The sequence below is a fragment of the Taurulus bubalis genome, assembly GCF_910589615.1.
Source record: "Taurulus bubalis genome assembly, chromosome: 20".
NCBI lineage: Eukaryota > Metazoa > Chordata > Actinopteri > Perciformes > Cottidae > Taurulus > Taurulus bubalis.
The window spans coordinates 12,797,565-12,820,227 of NC_136608.1; the positions used below are offsets into that span (position 1 = coordinate 12,797,565).

Genomic DNA, 22,663 nt, shown 5'->3' on the forward strand with positions numbered 1-22,663 from the left:
TCTACTTTTCCACACGGCGCTTTGGTTGTTTGTTGCTTTACACTCTTGACTCGGACTGGCTGGCGTTCGCTCATTCTGGTGCATAGTGTGATAATTGGGGGCATCAAAAGCACCGCATTCTGAAGGCAGCTGCAGGAAATGCTCGTCATGATAGCTCGAGGAGTAACACACGTAATGTTTAGTGCAGTTTAGTTGACGAGACAACAATTTTAAATTTCACAAAAGTTAAATATTACGCAAGGTTCAGCACTTATTTCCATTATAGTCTTTGATGTTGAGAAGGCAACGATACAAGAGACTAGGCGTTAATACCAATATGATTACAAATAAAAACGGTCGAGAAAACCCCCAAAATATAATGCATTCTAAAGTGCATACTAAACCTTCTACATGTGTAGACATAAGATCAGTGTTCAAATCTCAATGTCAGGAATAGTTAAGGGAAAATGAAAAAAAATCAGTTCTGCTCAATTCTGGATGATTGGAAACAGACTCCCAACTGAGAACCTGACACAATATAACATAACACGGCGAGACAGCCAACATATCTAGGATATGAAATGTCCTGGTTTGCCAGGACGGCCACATTTAAAGCGTTTCTCTCCAGTGTGGTTAAACATGTGGGTCCTCGTTGGTGTTCCTTACTCTACATGACAAATATTCCACTTTTGTCAGAGTTGATCAATGGATTAACTTTAAGATGAAAATGAAAGATTGAAATGGTGGCCGAGACGTAAACAACTACAGCCGGAAAAGGACACAGAAATCAGTCAGTTCATCTCAGCCAGTTGTATTTATTTCTATTGAGAAAGTATTTTTTCATACACACCTTTTTGTCTGAAACTAAGATAGAGACTGAGACCGATTTAGCTTCTTTCTCCACTTTGGAGGATGTTGGGCAGTTTTATCATCGAGCAATCCGACAACGTGTGAGAGACGTTTGCACTGCGGTTGCGTAGCTTCCTGGATGCTGTGGCCCTGGCTCTGCTCCTGCCCAGCATGTCTGTGGTTCTTTTTGAGGGGTCTATGAAACCTGAATAGTCCCAGAGTTGTCGGAGCTCTGAATGAGCAGCGAGCCCTCGGCCAAGAAAACCCAGCGCCGGCAGCCAAAACACAGGATGGCCGAGGAGAAAGGCATGTGTGCACTGAATGGCACTTAGCTCTCGTTCTCATTAGATAAACCCAATCAACACAGAGGCAGCACAGAATTCTGCTGCTCAAGTGTCACAGCTCCACAAAGGCCCAAGACGTCTCTTCTCTTTGTGAGGTGTCCATGGCGAGGAGGGGCCGCTCACACAATACCTCTCTGTCCAGGCTTGTTTCTCCTCTTGTCAGTTCAGTCCATGCCAGGTTGCAAGGTAGACCACGGCCAACACAGTCTTGTGGTTAAATAGAAGAAGGCTCCGGGATACCAGATGCTAAATAACCCATTTGGCATCGTGCCGTGGGCCGAGGCGAGGATTCGGCTGTACACGTGACGGGATACCAGACATTCCAGAGGGGGGAATTGGAGGCTGCCGACCAACAGCTCCGGGTCAGAGGTCACGTTGTTATCTGCTGATAAAATACCCGCGAGATAAGCAGTTATTAACTCCGAGGTACACAATCTCCTTCTTGTCCATCTCTGTCACAAATGCAAACATGCATGCAGTCAGATGCACGCAGAGAATTCTAAAGAGATGACCGAGGCTCACAGTTAACCGAAACCATAACCAAAACATTAGGTCAGATTTAAATCGATTATAATACCAGTTTTTATGTGCCTGTGTTCTCAAATGAAGACACCTCAGTTTACAGAACACGTTGTCCTCTAGCGATGAAACAACTAATCAAATGAGCTGCTGCTTTATGCATCAGTTTTTTTCTATTATTTCAACGTGATTGGCAAAAACATCTTTATCAGCGGATGAAGTTTGCTTAACAAAATGCAGACGGAGCTCACTCCGTCTGCTGATAAAGACCGTGAAATGCAGTTTAAATTTGGACCTTGAACGAATATCTTTTTGTTTCCAACATTTCAAAATGGAGTGACCTTTCCTCGATCCCCACGCAGAGAAATCAAAGATTCTTAATATTCCAAATAAACGGATACATTAATAGATTGTTTTTGGTTGTTGTTGGACAAAACAAGTTCTTGGTTTTCTTTTTGGCTTTTTCTTCCTTTTTATTAGACAGCAGGCAGTAGACGGATGCCAGGAGATGAGTGTCAGAGGTGCTTTATTAACACATAGGTCACCAGGATGTGACATTGTAATATTTTTCGAAGATAAAAACCTCAATAGCCAGAATGCGGAGGAGCAGAAGACGATCGAGGCTGAAGCGTGACACATGAAAGCAGCAGGATGTCTAAACGCTGCTTCTGTGCCCTTTTACTTCCTGGCTTTTCATCCCCCTTTCTCCTCTTCGTATTATTTATAGCTGTGATTTTTTTCCGAATCCTACCTGTATTTAGACAATAAGCTGTAAAATAGAAAACGTGTATATATAACATAACATGCAATAAAAGTGTTGTAAGACCACCATTGCGCAGCGGCTCGGTAGGCTGCAGGCACCGCGTTATTACCGCTGGTTTGCAGGAACAGGATTCATTACCGGGAGCACAGGACTCTGGAGAGGCTGCTGGGATAAACGCTCCAGCAGCAGTCACCGCCAGCCTTTCCCCCGCTGGCTCGATCGTGGCTTGAGTTGCAGCCGTCCTGGTCTGTGGCCGGGACACACAGATGGTAAAACTATCCTACCTCGCTGGAAGCAGCCCGCAGCCGGTGTCCAAACTTGAGGGAGAACGCAGTTATTACTCAGTGTCAAGTATTAAGAGGATGACTGTCAGTATGGGCTTGTCAGGGCGGCTAAACATTTGTGTTCCTCTGCGGAAAGCAACCATAGTCATCAAATTTCACATACATGTGCTGTATTCACGAGCAGTTATATTTATTTAAACATCGTGCGCTATTGAGTTTCCTCCTAAATACACCGTCATTTCGTATTAAGTAGAAAGTATTAATGCCGTTTTAATGGACCTGTGTGCAGGTTTTGGCTCAGTATCCGTTCCATAAACTGCATTTTTAATATTCATATTATTCTAGGCTACCATTGATTTTACATCCATTACTGTCAGTACAGTATGAAATTAAATTAGCACTTGCTTGAGTTGCAATAATCCTTCACAATGAACATCAAGTCTGCATTCGCCTTAGGCCGTGTCACATTGTTGTCGCTCGGTAATGCAGTTGAAGTGCAGATCATTAAAAACAAAAAAAAGATAATGATAATGTAGTTATGACACGTTCACTGTGATGGATCACACGACTCAAGTTTCAGCTGTCGACTGAAAGACTTTCATTCTGCACAGTAAGAAATCAAAGCCTTTGTATAGCTGGAGGAGCAGAGTGATGCATCCAGATTTCACTTAATTGAATCTACACGATTCCCTCTGAGGAAACATTACAGAACAACTCGACATCTTATACAACATTTTGACAAACTGGAGCCACCATCGAGTCACAGTTTAAGGTATTATTGTCCGAGCATAAAAAGCTGAGCCTCTACCTGCTGCCCGGTAACATGGTCAAACACACTTGCTTCATCTCCTCCAATGGGAAGCCAGTCAGCGGTGCTCATGAGGAGGAGGTTTGCGCAAATACACACAAAAAAAAGATGAAGACTTCCAGCACAACAGGAGAAAAGAGTTCAGCCTGAACTCAATTTTAGGGGATGGCAATGTTTATACCTAAAGGGAAACACAGAAACATTCCTCAGGTTTTATGAACCAAGAGCAAATGTGTTTGACTCTCATTCTCTTTTTTAAATTGTTCTTATTCAAATCTTTATTTTCTATCTTTTTTTAGTTTTTTACCTCAGTCTGGTGTCATGGATGCATAACCAAGATTTAGCTACAGGCAAGTTTTAAAATCCCTCTTTGCAGCTGGAATGAAGGTGATGTGTTTTTGTTTTATCTTGAGGGGCCAAATATGGCATTTTAAGTCATTCGAAACAGATTTAGCATTTTTTCTGTGATGCATAAACTCAACCTGTCGCTAAATATTTAACGGTGATCAAAGGAAAAACCACGTAATTACACAATTTTCCTTGATCTTTAATAATTTCATTGGCATTAAACATAATCAGGTAATGTCATCCACTCGCAGTGTTTTGCAGCTTCACACTTCCTGTCACGTAACCTCTTGGTTTTGCCGTTTGACTCGTTAAGTGCCGCTTACGTGTCGCTTGGAATCTCACCTGCCTTTTTTGAATTCGAAGCCCTCGATAAGCCCTGGAGAGCTCATCCACAGCTGGATCCTGGTTGGAATTGATAATCATTGTTTTGCACCTGAGGTTGACGCGCTGCTGTTTTTCAGATTGATGACTCATTGGATTAACATTCTGCTCGCTGGAGCTCAGAGTGTCGGTAAACGCTTGGTAAACTGTCAGTCGGTGTGTGTGCATGCAGAGGGGCCACAGTCACGAGGCTATTATGGTCTGTTGAGGGTCAGAGGCACAGCATGGGGCTGCAGTAAGCCACTTTTAAAGCAGTGAAGAGATTTATTTAAGTTCTTCTATTGGCCTCTGTTACACTTCACGGTGTTGCAGCCTGTGTTGAAGAGCTCTCTCGGCCACATGCTGGCGAACACTGATAGCTCTGTGATATCGGTTCAGCTCGAGTTTCCGACTCCTTGCCAAGCCAGACGTCTCCGAGCGGAGGACAGAGCCGGGGCTGTGTGGTTTTTCTGTGGAGGTCTGCGGTGTTGGAGCGTAAAGTCTCATTTGGACGTGACCCCCCCACACTCCGAAAAAAACGCTGCTTTGTTCCAAACCTACTTTGGAGGTTTTAGACCAGAGAACAAGTTTGGCAAACTTAAAGAACTTGCCCCCCCCCCCCACCCTCCACCGCCCCATCAGACAGTTAAAGATCTCTGCCCAGCCCTGCTGCGTCTGACCTGCCGACCCTCAGGGCCTCGGCTCCGTCTGACACATCCAGAGGAATGCTGATGCTGCTATCTCTAGGTCAACAATCACAGCCGGACCCCTGTTGTTTGTTTGTCAAAAGCTTCTTTTTTTATTTTTTTTACTGCACCCCCCCACCCCCGGTGTAAAGCTAACTCATTTTGAGGTCTGGCTGAGTGCTGATTAAAATGTTAAAGTCTCACTTGGAGTGAAAATGAGGGTCAAGCAAACTTTAAGTTCAAAGCTAAAAAAAAAAGTGGAAGGCTTTCATATAATAAACACTCGATTTTTAAAGAAAGCGACCCGGGGCTTTGTGGCCAATACAAACTTTCATTCTTGAGAATGTCTTGTACGCCGTTTGACTCGACTCTGTCCCCAAATAACCCGACTTTGCAATTTTGGGCCTCAGATTTTGGAAAGTGTGCATGAAACCAGACTGACTGTGGCGATGCATCTTGAGTGGAGTGGTGGTAAACCATGACAATGCGCAGCTTGACTTTTTATCTGACAAATTGTGTTTTTAATCTGCTTTAATGCCTTTTTATATTTTCGCTCCTGTCACAACTCTTCTGTGTCGGTCTGTGTAACATAATTACGCTGCCATTTTTGACATTGTGATCCCTACTGGTTAAATACAAGCTGAGAACAATTTACTTGAGAAAACAGAGCTTTTTTTTGAGTGCTAGAATATTATGGGGGTTCAGGCATTGAGTACCTTCCACTTCTACATGTTTCGCTCGGACAACCCAGTCACATCGCGATATCTTGATTGAAGAATACGTCTTTTTTTTTTTTTGGGATGAAGGTCACAGCAGGTGACAGAACATATTAGTTTCCCCTCACAGGTTTAAAGGTAATATCTTTGCCACTGATCAGCGCAGGTCCAGTCGCACCTTTTTCGAGGCTGTCAGATGATGTCTCACTCCAACTCTTGAGTTGGCGTCCCCCTCCTGGACCTATCGCTGACCTTGGCACGCTGTAGTGTCACATTAATCAGCCAGCGGCTCCGGGGTGGATGTCCTCACTTTGATCTCTGCCATACCTGACGCAGCGCCCGGCTGTACTGATGCCTGAGCTGACTGGCAGCCCCCACTACGGGACGGTGGGCGTCAGCGTGCCAGCCTCCGATACATCATCTTAATGAAGTCACTGTGCGGTGGCGAGTGGCAGGTGATTAATACACACGAGTCATTAAGCCTGCTGTTTAAGAGTGCACCTCCGCCGGTGGTGCCCTTTGCTTGTTTAGAGATCAATCTGAGGACTAAGTGGCCCGGGGACTGGCAGCATGGACGTTCATACTGGATCTCAAAGCGGTTCTCTGGGAAGAGGCTTTGGGTTTAAACTAAATTCACCGAACTACCGACATTGTGAATCTCTTTCCAGCCTTTAATTGCCGTTCTCATGAAATGCATCGTCTGAATGATTAAATACCTTCAACCAGTGACGTTTACCTTCAACCAACCAGTCAGACTAAAGTTCAGTCTATTTTTAACTTTTCATGCTATAATGAATCCAGAAAAAACACACCAAAGTAAGATAGCACAAGTAGAATATACTGGTGTTAAATATACTTATCATTATTTACATTTTAGATCATATTGCCCAGGCCCTCTAGGGAGGGTGGGTATTAAATATGTACTATAGGTAAAGCTTTTTCAATACAATATGTGGTCATTTATTGACATTATTAATGACCAAAGTGCTAAATCGCTCCGCTGTCAATAACTTGATTTTGTTAATTTCTAAACAAATTCAATTATAAATAGACTGAAACTTGTTATTTCGTGATGAACCCAGGATATAAATGTTTTAAACAGACAGGTGCATTGCTGTATTAGTGGTTGCCATGGATTCCTTTGTAGCTTTAACTGCCTCTATTGTTTCTGACCAGCTGAATAGTATTTTTTGCAGAGACCGTGTCTTTGTTGAGTATGAATGCAATAAAGGAGTGAATGCATAGTTTTACTCTTGAGTTGTTGTTGTTGTTTTTTTTTTCGAATACAACTTGTAGATTATTAACTCTATTTACTATATTTACCTACTGGATTTATGGGCATTTATTGGCAGACGTGGAATATTATATTTATTATTATGTTTTCCCAAGTGGATAATCACCTGAAACTAAGAATTGTGTTTTCCTTACCTGAGAATGAGCCCTTCATAGTTGCCTCGGCAGCAGGTCCTCTTCAAGGAGTCCGCCATGTTGCACCGCTGTGTTTCTACAGTAGCCCAGAACAGACACACCAATTGTTTTGAATGCGTTTTGACATTCCTGAAGGCCACCGTAGTTCTCAAACGCGCTTGGCAAAGGAACGGAGAGCAGAGGTTATTCAGCTGGTTGCAATCTGAAACTTCACCACGAGATGCCACTTAATCCTTCACACTGTCCTTTTAATGCCTAATTTAGCGTTCCATCTTTATTTTAAATGGTCTTGTTCGCCTGAAGTGCAACATTCTACCTTAGAGTTTACATTTGGGTGACGATTTCTTACTTTTTCACATCACTCTGTCACGTCATCCTCCGCTCACTCGAGTTCACCGTGCGATTGCATCAAAGGCCAATGTCAGAGGATAAGAGCGTAAAGCACGCTGCCTTTTGTTGCGCAGACAAAGAATCAAACTGCATTCAGATATTTGCAGCCAGCTTTGGAGTAGATGGCTGATTTATTTTCCTCTCCAAAGAAATAGTTTCCAACCACAACAGACATTCCAGTAGACCGAGGAGCTCCAGATGAAGCGTCTTTAATTCTTCCTGTGCGGAGTGACGGACAGACGGGGGTCTCCAGGCTGGAGCGGACCAGGATGCGTGTTTTACTTGTTTCACTAAAGTAAACACTCTTGCGAGGCCCTGACTCTTTGATCCGGCTGTAAACAGGAAGCAAAGAGGATTCTGGACAATCTGGCTGCTGCTTTTCAGACTCGTCTTTCTAATCTCTTTAGATTTTGGCCGCGTATCATCATCATCATCATCATCACAGGAATCCGTGTTCAAGTTATGTGCATTGACTTGTGGCTGCATTCTAGAGTATTAACCTAAATTATTATGAGGTCAGTTCATCAGAGATGATTGTATATTGACTTTGTTTACAGTAGTAATTATCATGTTATTCAGCAATATTTTGGAGAGTTTTGTATATTCATCAATATGAAAGTAACCAAAACTGGAAAAAAAATTGGGATTGACAGTAACCGACTTTACAAAGATCTTTTTTGGAGAGATGGAAAAAGAGCCAGCTGTGTTACTGTAGATTTTTTTTAGTTTTGCTGAAAGTGTTATGCAGATCTTTTTCTGCGTCAAATGTTCCCGTAAATATGAGATCGCACTACAAAAAAAACTTTAAAAAATGAGTTATTTCAGATAATACAGGACCCAAAAGAGGTCTGCACACCAAATAAACTTCATTTCTATTTTACTTTCTTCAAAGCAACACTCTGAGCAGCAGCTGAGTTCTCTTCCCCACATTCGGTGCCTCTTCTTTCAGAATCGGTCATATCAGTACAAAGTGTTCTTCCATGCACAAACTAAAGGAGAACGATCCATTGAAAGTGACACATCTGCAACCACGAGCAGCGTGCTCTGTAGCTTTGTCACTCCACTCTTCGTTTTGGACACTTTGCAGTAAATAAATGTGACCATATTCCTCAAAATAAGTCAAAGCATCGCTCATTCATCCTTCCACACCTTCACTGCTTGTTTCCCCGGTCCAAGGTAAGAAATTGGCCAGAAAATTACACTGACTCATTTTTCTGAATTCGGGGGCAAAAACATCCCTTATATGGTTGCACACAGATCCCCGCTTTCCCATTCTTCTTCTTTTTTTTTTGGAAGAGAAGAAACACACATCAATGTGGAATACTAGAGGGCAAAACGGGCTGCATCTCTATCCAAAGTAAACTTTGAGATTCCCAATTCCACATTTCAGTCAAGTTTATGCATAGCGGAGTGGTGAGTCACTGCACAATTCCCTTTTGTGTTGACACAGACAAACTGCTGTTTTGCTTTCAGCTTTTAATCTCCAGAACCTCTGCCCTCTGTTCCCCACATAGAGTTGGGTCCTAATCTTGAAAGTGGTGCCCTGTCGAGTTGGCGACCATAAACTGCTGCGAGGAAAAAGTTTCATGTTCCAGTGCAACCCGGTGCGATCCAATGCAAGAACAGCACAAACTGTGACAATAAAAATCTCTCTGACACAAGTTTGGCTTTATTTTATTGGAGGGTATGTTCATGTTATTGTGTCCACCCCCGTGTGCACATGCATGGTAGAGATGGAGAGAGGGCTAGTTAGCACCGAGTTGCATCAGGAGAAGGAGGAGAGCGCTAGTGTTGCACCCACAGTGAGAAAAGAAAAGGGGCTAGCTGCCGCCTCCTCCTCCTCCTCCTACTCTTCCTCCTCCTCCTACTCTTCCTCCTCCTCCCCTCTCCAAGGACACTGATAAACCGTTTGAGAGGAAAGGCCTAAATGACTGCATTCCTTGTTGACCTTGTATGGCTATTTTTACCGCTAAAGGGCCTTTTGAGCGGGCACCTTTTGTTCTCCCCTGCAACTCGAAACGGGAAAGACTGGTTTGCATTGTGACCCTCTGGGAGTTTGGCTCCGGCCTCGTCACGATCCAACCATCCATCCTACTGTTGAGCTCTGTTTTACGCAATGAATCTTCACCGCTCACGACGGATGAAACCCCGTAACTCCGCCGCACAGTCGACTGCAAAGTAACACAAATAGGAAGCAGAGGCTGTGCACATAATTCATGATAAAGCTCTGATTACAAGGAGCGAGAGTCGGAGGTTCTGCCAGGCAATGTGCAGAAATATCTGCCTAGATAATGAAAGCTAACTCCCCACTCGTCTGTTAAAGGGATGTTTGCTCTCTGTGTGTTTGTACATGTCTCTTATTGGGTTTCCAAGGGACATTCCAACGGTCAAAAATCCCCTCTGACTGTCCCAGGGAGGTGAAAGGCCCTCTGACAAGCCGTCTTCCTGTTGCCTGACTGGTCCATCTAGCGTTCAGTAGTGTTTGAGCTGCAGCTCCTCGGGGGATTCCTGGAAGTGAATGTGATTGTGTCTTAAGAGGATTAAGAGGAGACCCCGGCTGTGTTGATCCAGAGGTCAACATCGCTGTTATGGTGGGAATGACCTTCGTCCTTGTTAAAGGGGGCCTTCAACACACACAGCTGTTCATCTTGGTATCCAAAATGATCAAATCCAATACTGAAGGGCAAATATAGAAGAGGATTTCGCAGCATTTGCGACCCCAAAACCTGCACAAATAAGACAAGCAGATAGCGTCTCGGTGCATCTGCGCTATTTGCACGTGTTTAAATGACTTGATATGCATATATTTTGCACAAATGTTTCAAACCTTCTATGCAAATAAGCGGGGCTTCACAAAGATCAGTGCTAATGGAACCTTTTTGGCAGATTTTGCGCTGTAATATATTTATTAGCATTCGTTAATCAAAAATGATGCAATTCATGATGCTATCAGCGGCCGCAATCCATTCTTTTTGAATTTTCCACTGAACATAACACTTAAAAAATAGCAGTTGGCAATACGTTCGACATACGAGGCGAGGAAATCAAAGTATACGCTAGTTCGTAGGGAAATTTGATTACTGACAAGCCGTCGTACGTGTTTCATACAAGGCATTTTCTTGCACAGCAAATCTTGGCTTCATTTCACAAACGATTGCAGATGAAGCACGGCATTTGTTTTAATTATTGAAATGTATCCCAAAAAAAACCTCTCCTCACACCGCTTTCTCCCCGTAACCCGATTTCTTGTGCGCGCGTCATCGCGGTCTCTGTGGCTGCACCCCGAGGCTGATCTGAGCTGATCTGATCTATCATTGTCTTCCTCTTCTCGCAGAGCCTGGATGAGCTGGAAGATGACGACACAGGGGAGAAGGACAGGAAGGAGGAGGAGGAGCTGGTGCAGGCCAACACTTTCCAGAACGAGGCCATGACAGCTGACCCCGACATCGGCCACTTAATGGTAAGAAACAACATGGCAGGAGGAGGAAGGAGGACAGAGGCAAATATTTGCTTAATTACTACCTCTAACTCTTGATATTTCAGCCTCCACTTCAATTCAGTGAAGGTTCAATATGCACATACTGGTTGAATTAAAGGGCCTTCATAGACCCAAAAAGAAACCGGCGTTCAGCATCCAAGAAGAGACTTGATGTCTCTGCAGCAGTCTGTGTCGTCTCACATCCACCCGTATGATGTTCTGCTTTTCACTACTTGAGCAGAATAACGTTCAGATTGATACATCGGTGCTGCCAAACAGAGGCACTGTTGCTCAGGGAGACACCCAGAGAGCTCAGGAGCCAAGTTTGCTTGAAAAAGCTGCGGTGACGCAAAACCAAAATGTGTTTCGGCATTTCGTCATCACGGCGAAATTAGTTAAAAGGGAGTAAAAGTCGCCCTGAAATCCTGTGAAAGCTACTTGAAGAGCCGGTTTCTCACAGGTCTGGGGCCTTTGTTTTAGTTTTTTTGGAGGTGTAATTTTCCTTTAGCTGGTACACATTGTACAACATACAAAGCAGCTAATGTCCATGTGACTTTATATAGAGATGTATTTCTCTTGTATCAAGATGGGTGTTGGGAGGAATTAAGCAGAATAAGTATAGATACAGAAACGCAGCATCATCATTTACATCACACACCACACAGTGTGTCTCTGTGCAGCTCAAGTGCACGAGGTTCAAAGCCGCGTTCATCAAACATCAAAATCTGAGAGCCGGGGGTTTGGATCTGCTTTGTGTTAAAGGTGTCTGGTTCTTAACAATGCGAGTCAGGTACTGTTGTCGTCTTCAAAACAAGTCTTTTAATCTTAGCGAGCAACATTGTGCTTATTTGATGAAAGTTAATCCGCGCACAGACGGTCTGCTCTTCCTCCAGATAACTCCAGGAGGCGTAACCGACATAAATCAGTTAGGAAACAGAAAAACCAAATCAGAAATGACACGCCCGTAATTTGAGTCTTTTATTATGTTTCGAGTGGTAGTTCACATTCAGTAGTGCAGTAGTGTTTACTTCAAATACACGGAGGGATTTTCAATGAGAAACGGAGCACATGCAGGATATGAAAAGCATCCAGCTGTGTAACGACAGAAAGAGCTCTGTTTGTATTTCTGTAAAACATCATCTGATTTACATGAAAATTGCTATTTGAAAGAAATAATACAAAAAAACAACTCCAAATGGCTCCGCCACTGAGTGACAACTCCTGTGGATGTAGCTAAGAGCTGCGTCCCAGATGGATCGGCTGTTATGCATCAGCAGGCTTATTTGGTTTTTGGGGCTGGACCCGTCTGAGGCTGTTTACACAGAGCGAGGAGTTGTGTACGGAATATGTACACAAACACCACACTAACGGGAAGATTGTGACAGCACCTGCTGAGACGTGGCCCCCGTAGCATTAAAAAGCAGGAGGATGTTCTCTATTTACATAACGTCACGTAAACAAACAACAAGAAATCCGTTTTGCTGCGGCTTCGATCTGTTCATTTATAGCGAGCGATTGCCATCATTTGAAACCGACCATGTCCATTCATGCCTGCTGAATCTATTCTTGCTATAAAGTTCACAGCACGAGTCCTAACGCGGACCAGATGTGGAGATGCAGAGACTAACCGTTAGATGTCTCTCTGTTACTCATATGAAACTGACATTTCATATTCTGCTGTGCCAGCCTGCTCATGAAGAGGCGAACGGGGAGAAATAAAGAGTCGGAGGAGTCCGGTGTGGTCAGTGGATTTACTGCGCAGCTGTCAGTAAGACATCTGTAAAGATGGAGCAGCCCAAAAAATGTGCCGCTCCCCTCGGGCCCCATTTATCAACGGGAGGCAAGCAATTGCCATGTCAGGCCCGTTATGATATACAGCGTCCAGTCGGGTTGAGCTGGTATCAAGATATCTGGATCTTTTTACTTTTTTGTTCAGAGCTGAATGGCTGTTAACAGCCTCCTGCAGGTCTCAGAGGATGTTAACAGCTGACGACTTAATGGAAACTCCTGCAAGGATGTTTGGCTGTTTCATTATTTTTCCATCTTTTTTTTTCTGGGGCTCCATTTAGATCTGCTTCGAGAGATTGAGTGTGTGTGTGTGTGATGCATAGGACACACAGCTCTCCTCCGTGTGACAGGACACATGTCTCCGATATGTGCCGGTGAGAGAGGCCCTCTGCAGGCATGTGGTCCTTGTTATCTCCTTACCTCCCTCTGGTATGTCCTAAGTCCTACAAGAAAACCTGCTCCAGTGATCCAGCAGTCAGAACCATAATGGAACATTCCTCGGGATCATCTGCATTTAATGTGGCGCCAGGTCCACAACGGAGCAGATTTTCTGCCTCCGTCTCTCACATGGAGAACACGTACGGCATCCAGCGCTCTTTGACGAGCCAAATTAGCATTTTTAATTTGCACCTTTCAGACCAGAGTGTCATGCGCGAGCGGGATGGGAACTGTTCACTACCCGTCACTCTCCTCTGTGCTCACAGCAAAGCCAATTTCATCTCGTTGCCCGAAACAATATTTGATCACACATCACACTTCTGTTGATTCAAGATTTTAAGGAGTGCTGTTATATAAGCCAACTGAACCGCACCAATATTTATCCTTGATGGGACTTCTAGCTGCAAAAATAGTTTAGGTAGCTGGTGAGGAAGTGAAAAATATTTTCACAGCGAACCAGTTCTAATCAAACTTTATTCAGAGGCCATTTTAAACCAAAAAAAAGAAGGGGCTGTTGCACATTAGTCAGTTTCTTTTAAATATATTACAGGCATTGTATGGGTGCAAGACAGGTTAATGTAATGACCCGAGGTAAATATAGGGATACATCTTTTGACTAATACACCTGCAATAGCTGTAGGACTTTCTGCAGCTGTTTACAGTGTTGTTTGCAGGTTAATCTTGTTTTCATCTTCCGACTTCGATTGATGTTGGCATTTTGACATCTATGCCTTCAGCCGGCATCAAAGACTGAGACAGCCAGGTGAGGTTAGCATCTAAATTAAAAAAAGTGTGTGTGAGAACTGCAAAGCATCGCCGCTATAACAATACTTAAAAGCCTACATACAATAGTACTTGCCAGTGATCTCTCCCAGGGTGGGTACTTTCCAGTAGCCTAGTTTTCCTGGTCTGCTTATTATAGATAATCATTATGTCAATCATGTATGCTTATTTGAAGAGCATGTCCTTCTCCCTTACCGGACTCCTCATGTAAAATGGGGATCTTCATCAACGCTCTGAGCGCTGCATGCGCTGTCAGGCGAATATCATCTTTAATCTCATTCCTTTACAGATTTCTGCATTTAATGAGTTGTCGACTTAAATCATAGTTCACGTCAAGCCATAAATGTCCGTGCAACACATTGGGATGCGTTATATCCCCTCATACACAAAGAAATGCACATTAGGTCGCATTCTGCTCGAGCTCAAGTGATAAAGTACTTTGTTCAGTTCTCAGTAGCTCTGCAGTCGGGCTTATGGGAGCTGTCAGCGCAGCTCAAGCGTGATAAATAAAGTTGCACGGGCTTGTGCTGCACAGAGAGACGAGGCTGTTGGACCTTTAGTAGTTCCTCACTAATAAAGGAATGATGGCCTGCAATTAAAATTAGTTAAGAGTTAGAAATATGTACCATCACAACAGGATTTCAGTTACACCGGTCAAGAAGTTCTGATGCCGAGATGCAGGGGATGAAACCCTTCTGCTTTAGCTGTAAAGTATATTTTAAAGAACTCATCATTCATGCTCTTTTGTGTGCAAATGAGGATTGCCAAAGCCTCCCAACGTCTGACCTTCAGTCACATTGTTGTTTCAACCCCTTCTTCACCTCCTGACCCTCATCAGAAGACAAACGGACTCTGGATATGAAACTTGCTCATGCTGGATCTTATAAAACAGATGTATTAATGTTTCTCGGGAAATGTGAAACCAAACAATTGTTTCTGACATAGCCAGGAAGCTGACGGTGTTGCTGACCAGCAGACTGGGTTTTCAGGTCAATTGTATATTCAAATAATCCTGTTGGTTGATTCAAGTTACACTTGACTGTCGAGGCAAGAGCGTAAACACACATTTACATATAGACAGCATTTTCTGTTACTACGCTGGGATTTGTATTGACTGGAGGCTCCGTTAGAGGTTTACAGCTGCTCTATACATCCCATATCCATATACCAAAATATATACTTTTCCGTCTCATCTTTAGATGACTGATTTGGTACCCTTTATCTCATCATTTACTCTGGGACAGGCGGGATGTGGTAGGACTGAAACGCAGACTGGATCAACAGAAATCTTGTGAAAATGTGACATCCTGAACTTCTCAAATCGGACAAAACAAGCAATTTGAAACAGACTTTTAATAAACTAAGTTTATTTCAAAATCCTTAATCCTTAACCTCAGTTTGCACTGTCCGGTTCTTCCTTTCTAACAACATCAACTCCATACACATGAAGAGTAGCACCATCTGTCCGCCTTCGACTGAATTCCCGGTAAAACATTTTGTAGAAGAGTTTGAACAGCTACACAACTGGCTTTTCAAGTCCAGCTGTGGCAGCTGTAGGATTACACCAAATCCTCGAAAAATGTCAGTTTCTAGAACAAATTTCATTAAAGCGCTCTTAAATCCAGGTGTTTCTTGAACCGGGTCTTGTGCGCAGATGATGTATTATTTCGTGTCTGGCCCGCTGCTACAGCAGACTGCCCTCTCACTGTCCTCCATCTTAGTAAATCTATCCCGGCTTGAGCCTGAGAAGGGATTGAAGGTCGGGATTTCATCCGCGGGTAATGGATGAAATGTCACCGAGACGGAGAGAAGGCTGGTGCGGGCACGCCGTTTCCTCCTCGCCACGCTAAAGCCACGTTGTGCCTGATGGATTGCAGCAGAGCCGAGGCTCCTCAATCAAACCTGGGACCCTTCACTGCACAAGACCTTAGGAAGGAGGTGATGCGCATTCATCTGACACACCTCATTTTTCGAGGGGGAAACGTTTTTTTTTTTTACCAAAGGCGGTTTTATTGGAGCATCACTGCTGTAGAGATCTAAACAACCTTTTAGATCATACAATAATGGGAAAAAGAAGATGAGCACCTCCATGTTGCAAAACAAGATTGCCTTCTTGGTCTTGGGGCTACAGAGCTCCTGCTGAACCATTAAATGGAACAAAGCTCATCTATATATCAGCTCAGCTGCTGCGATTTACACACGTTCATACGCAACCTAAAGGCTTTTTATAAATGTTGCTCCTGATAAATTTATCTTATCCTGTAGATGGTTTTGTGTTTGTTTTTTTTCTTCTTTTTGGTGAAGCAGCACCACCCAGGGCAGCTGAACACAACAAATGATACCTGAAAACTCATTCTGATATCTACTGCTTTTCTGAAATTGAGACTTCTCCATTAAAAACAAAAAGAAAGCAGGAGAGTTTCTTGCGTTATTGTTTGTGGACCGAAGGTGATCTTTTCCTCTTTTTTTTGTTTTGTTTCAGGAAACCCCGAAATCTGGGAGCGGCCGCCACAAGAGGTGAGAATCGTTTTATTACCCTGACCCTGAGTGGAGTTTATCTGCTTCAGCATCACCAGCAATGTGTCAAGAGAAGGGACAGCGGCCGGGATGAGAAACGGCACTTTGAGTCATTAAATACGAGAGCAGATTCCCTCCGAAATGTTTCAAGGGCCTTTTTTTTTTTTTTTTACAGTTTTTTTTCTTCTTCTTTTTCTCCCTCACTGCTGCTCTTTTGCTGCTTTTATGGCTCAAGAAAGATGACTGTTGATGACACTTCGCTGCCGCTGCTGGCATGCCGTGTTGAAAGTAAATCATTTGCTTTGAAACGTTTCTAAAATGCGTGGCTCATTTCGGGCGAGATTGCTCTGCGAGATTGCATTTGATGAGGGTCTTTCAAACTTTTTCTTTTTCTTTTCAAACAACCTCCAAAAGAGATTGATGTTTGGACCGACGTCTCCTGGGCAGAAGTATTGTATCTTTTTTTTTTTTATACAATTTCTTTTTTCTTTTTTTTTCGCAGAGCAATAACATTTTGGTAAAAATAACTGTTCTTTCATCTGCTTCCATTTTGCTACATTTTTATAAAATAATAGTCAAATGTTGTATCTCTTGAAGAAAATGTTTCTTATTGACTGGATGAATCATCTCAAATGCAGCCTGTAACACACAGTCAACAGGTATGAGTGAAGTCCTCTGGGAACATCGGTGTGTGTGTGTGTGTGTCCGCTGTGCGTTTTTTTTTCGCTTTATTTGCAACCAAATTGTGACGTTGTGACCAACCGCCAAGTTCACCAGCTGACATTCAATCTGGCATCATTATGGCTGCTGCTCTCATCAGCTGGCTTGGCTACACTTGGGCGCTCCTCAGTTCTGCAACGGATAACCCGCCATGTGGGCTGGGCAGCAACTTTATAGATGCATGTCTCCCTCTAGTTTACTCTCTTTCTGTCAACCCTCTCCGGTCTCAGTCACTTCATCTTTTTTCGGTTTTAGATTCAAGCCATTCATCTGCTGCACCGTTTGGTCCCGCTCTCCACAACTACTCATTTCGTGATGTTGAAAAGTCTGCTTTTACGCAACCCAGACACACGATGTTCCATAATTATTCTCATATTCAAAGACAAATATCGAGCACCGCCTGCCTGTTGGGCAGCTCAACTTGTCCGATACAAGTCATGAGCTTATGAAAAGGTATTTAATTGCGATTTATCTTTGACTAATATTGCAATTGCGGTGTCAGAAAGAATTATTTTCGCATCATTATTCTCATTTTTATTGAAAAACATATTTTAAATGATGAGCGTGTTGTGGTTTCCAGTGAAGTTTTTTTTCGTGACAGACGTGGTTGTACCTGTTTGAGGCTCTCCAGTCTGTGCGCCCTCATTCCCCCCTGCCGAGGACTCCCGAGAGCGCGTGATTGGCTCAGCCTGTCTTTCCCCCAGACCTCAAGCTGCAGGGTGCTAATGGGGCCACGGTGTGATATTTAGTATCCAGGCCATGGATGTTTAGGCTTAGCTTTAACACCTGGTTGCACACACACACGCGTGTGTGCGTGTGTGTGTGTGCAACCAGGGAGATGTCTCTTAAAACAAGGATGTGGACACACAGGGCGTGTCGTTGTCTTGTGTTTGGCTCTTTCTTCGGCCTCGTGGTGAGAGGACGTGTTCGCTGTCACGCTTCGTAATGTAATGTAGCGCTGAAGAGCCAAGAAGGAGAGAGACAAAGGAAATGCACTTTACCTTTGCCTACACGGGTAACAAGGACTCCGTATTGATCAAAAGCGGTTTGGCTTTCTGTAAGAATGAGCTTTAGATGAGTAATAAAGCTATGCAGCATTTCTAATAATCCACAATTGTGTGTTTTGTGGCAGCACTTGGCAAAGACAACAAATATTATTTGAAAATATCTCCATAGCACATGCATTGTTTTGTTGTTGTTTTTTAGTTTTCAAGGTTCTCCAGAGGACATTCAGAGCATTCATATAGCAGCCAACAGCTCTTTGACTCTGAGTTAAAAGTACTGGAAACATGATATTTGGCAGATCCTGAAAACAGTGCAGATGGTACAAAATAGTTATATTTGTCCTTTGTCTTGCCAGCAGCTTTCCTGTCTGTTTCAGCTGTAGAAATATGTAGACAGCCCCCTTCAGACAATTCAGTGAAGCCTACAGTCGTACGCAGAATAATTTGATTCCCAGGGAGATTTTGTAAAACCTGGCACAATCTGTTCCTGCCGGGGAGCGGGATATGTTGTCGTCGGGTTGGGGTGGGGTGCAGAGCCAACAACTCATTCCAAGTTTCCACGTCAATAACTATCGAAACGAGGTCAGTTAAAAAAAAAATACACTGCACATGAATGTTCTTCCATGGAAGCCCCAGAATCTGTCTCCAAGTAGCGAGAAGGTGAAGAGGAGATAAGGTTAATGTTCTGCTCGAGCTGCATGCGAAACCCATTTTCTTTTTCTTTTTCTCACCAGCTTAAGAACAGTGACGCACATGTTCCCATTCCCACTGCCATTCTTGAGCCTATTTGAAAATGTAATATGTAAATTGTGTCTTAATCAGAATCCTTTTTGCACCAAAGTTGCACAACCTTGACGGCCTTTTCTCCATTAATGGAGAATAAAAGGCGGAGGGGTTGTTAATAATGCACGGCTAATTGAAAGGGCAAACGCAGAAGATATTCCCACCTGTTCTTTTGATGATGGATGTTTCATCCCATTGAAGTTTAATAATGTGGGTGTGATTCATACCTTCAAGCAGCCCCAGTGTGAAGACAGGATTGGACACTTTGCACAAAATCCTTATTTTTGTGTCGAAAACCTGAGTGTTAGAGTTGTATTCTGTATCGTATTTATGTTGTTGTGTGTTTGTTTGTTGCAGCTCTACAGGATCTGAGGAAGAGGTGGGTGGGAACAGCAGACAACGACACAACCGTCACTGCAGAGATGGAGGCGCTGCAGCGCCAGGGAGTTTGGAGAAAAGGATGGAGGAGCTGGAGAAGGTACGTCTCCAGACCCTGTCATCATACTACTGCTTGGTTACAGCCACGACTAATACTAATCAATACTCCGCCACGAGTAACACAAGCCAGTTAAATAGTGTTTAACAAAGGTTTGACATTTTATCGCCAAGAGTTGGAGGAGAAGATCAATACTATTTGTCACTATGGAGCTGATGCCAGATTAGTTTAACATGAAGCTTGGGAGCAGTAAGAAATCATATTAATTTAAACTCCCCTTTAAATGCCGAAAAGAGACTAAATGTATCAGGTAAATACATGCTATAACCATCTTTTACTGATCGGCAGCAAAGTAGTAAAGAAGAAATTAACTTGACATTTCAAGTTTAATTTGAATAAATATCAGCAAGTGAGAGCAAATCTGGGGAAGTTTCAGGAAGTTTCAGTAAGTTTTCAGTCTGTCTGTCTGTCTGAATCTAAATCGACCCCAACCCCCATGGAAAGGTAACATCAGCTTTATGATTGACATGCTAGAATTACCAAATCCTATCAACCCTTGCAATGCTCCCTGTGTGGTGGAAGCGTCACATCTCCATCTCTTTACCTGAAAGCGTCTCCCAGCTGCACTCTGGTCAGCTGTATTTGCACTTGAGTCCTTTTGAGCGGCCGCCCGCGTTCTGACATTACGGCTGGAAACTTCAGCTCAGCGCTGGCAGAAAGCCTCCTCTGTGTTGTTGAAGCGATGACCTTTTGCAGCGCAGATCCGTCTCTTCCTCCCACACCGTCCCTATCAGACACTCAACCCTTCCACGCCGCCACTGTAGAAACCCAACTCGGAATCAAATGTCACTTGGGCAGCTTTTCGGGGGGAAAAAGGTTTTTACAATAAGTACAGCTTCGACCTCTGACTTCAGCGTGAGGTTCTTCTCTCAGTTGAGTGACTAGTAGCACTTACAAAATTCCATTTCACACGCTTATTTTTGTGCAGCGTTTCTAAAGGAGGAGGAGGTGTGTATGTCGAAGGTCTGTTCGCATGAGATTTCTGGCAGGTACATCTCTGACTCTGAGCCTGCAACAAATATCACTTAAAAGCCTCACACATACAGAGACGTATAGTATTTTGGATCTTTATAAATATACATATATATAGTGTCTAAACTAGAGGTCAGATGACACATTTCTTCACTAATGGAGACTTGGCCTGCATTACTATATCTGTGAAAAAATGAGTACGAGACGTGTTTGTTCAAAGACATCGAAGCTGCAGTTATCTATAGTTTCTTTTGAAAACCGGGATGAATAGAGTTTCATCGGTGAGCATTTTAATGTGGGCTACACTAATGCTTTTGCGCCTTCTGCTGTACCTGCCTGATTGGTTTCTATGGAAACAATTTCCATGCTTTTCTGGGAAGTGGAAATTCTGGTGTGATCTTCATTTCAGTCATGAGCACTAACAGCAGTTTCAACTTGTGAGCTTGTTAAAACCTCTGTAAAAATCTCTCTCTGTCTCTCTGAGAAACAATATCCATTTATTAACTGTCGTTGTTTCAGGAGGCGGACCGCAACACAATGGTTGTTAACTGAGTAACATCTGAAAGAAGCACAATAAAATAGGAACTATTGATGCATTGTTCACCGACAATCTGTTATGTTGAATATGACAGATTGCTTGTTTTGAAGAATGTGTTGAAATCGGAAATTATATATTTGATTCAAACTGTCAGGTCACAAATGTTTTAAAGACTTATAAAACGTAATGCTTTTGGTAGTAAAATGTTTAATGCAAGCTTCACATGCCAACTGAATAATACACAAGCATGAATATTCTTTGAATACAGCTGTTTGCAGTTGTAGCGTTGGCACATTATGCCTTCTACTGCCGGACACTAGTAAGGTTAAGGTTACTGTCATTGTCTCCCTTAGGATACAACTCTCTTGGCTTAAGGACATTACTGCCTCCAAACTTAACTTCACAATAAATCCCAATAAATAAAACAACCAAACAGTAAAAGTTTGTTCTAGTTACTTTCTGTTGCTCCTCCTGGGGAAACCCAAGGCTTTCCTTGGCCAGATGGGATACACCGTTTAATCCATATAGGATATTTTATTCTTCCCAGATGGATAGAACAGTCAAGCATTGAAGAGGTCTTAATACGATGGAGCAGCAATTCCACTCTTGAGAGCAGTTGTATGGATCAGACGTCAGATTTTTTTTATTTAACTTCAGAGCTGTGTCTGCCAATTATTTGTCCCTTTTTAGATACTGACAGCATTGAGTGTGGCCATTTAGAAAGGATATTCACACTCTTGCCTTTAGGCGTCCACAATCGGCACTTTCGAACTACGAAAAAATCATCATGCTTCATTCATCTGCAATCGCATCTTTTCAATGACCCCCCCCCCCCCCGAAGCTCATGACCGTGGTTGATGGTTAGAACCATAGACTGTATGTAAGAAGTGGACATAGCCGTCATGACGTCACCCGTTGGTTTTTAGACTGAAGTTTTGAAGCCTTGAGTTTGGCGTTTTGGTCGTCAACCATCTTGGATTTTGACTGTCTCCGTTGGTTTTTACGAACCAGTGAACAGAAGTTTCCATATTTGGTTCGCGGAAGAGTGATTTCATAGTGGGGACGCTGTGTACGACTAAAGCATACCCATCGTCTATTTGACTCTTAATCCAACATCATACTGTATTGAAGAAGACTTGAAACTAGCATTTGAGACCATAATATTGTTTTCAATGTTTACTTGGGGAATAAATCAAGTAAGACGTAGAGTCTTTTTCCAGTAGACTTCTATACAATCAGACAAACAAAGATCATCAGGTAAATCGTGAGCTGCTCCACACATGCTTGAAGTCTTTTCATTGGTTGCCCCGTAGCAACCAAAAAAAGCCCTTTTTAATGTAAATTTACAGTTTTTCTTTCAGGCAGCAAACTTCATTGACATTTTTTGGGGATCTGCCATTTACCATTTCAATCAAAACTGAAGTAATTACAGTTTTTAGTCCCATAGCAATGTGTAAACATGTAAATCTAAATGTCCTGGTGAAAAGATGCCTAATTCATGTAATCATGTGGCTAATGTGTGTTTTCAGGAGCTGGCCAGAGAGCGGCAGGAGAACGACCGGTTGCTGAGATCCAACCAGGACAAAGACGACCTCCTCGGGAAGCTGAGGGAGGAAATTGACTTGCTGAACAGAGTGAGTCCAGCCTACGTGATTTTCCACTCTGATGTCTG

At 43.1% G+C, this 22,663-nt stretch overlaps 1 protein-coding gene across 1 annotated transcript in view; it reads left to right on the forward strand.

The window, feature by feature from the left end:
- The window catches only part of pawr (PRKC, apoptosis, WT1, regulator), a 55,964-nt gene that overhangs the window by 29,459 nt on the left and 3,842 nt on the right, over positions 1-22,663 (forward strand). Inside the window, exons 3-6 of the mRNA XM_079235816.1 lie at positions 10,809-10,934; positions 16,444-16,478; positions 19,343-19,463; positions 22,521-22,625. Coding sequence (XP_079091942.1) covers positions 10,809-10,934; positions 16,444-16,478; positions 19,343-19,463; positions 22,521-22,625 — 387 coding nt within the window. The remainder of the gene's footprint in view (positions 1-10,808; positions 10,935-16,443; positions 16,479-19,342; positions 19,464-22,520; positions 22,626-22,663) is intronic.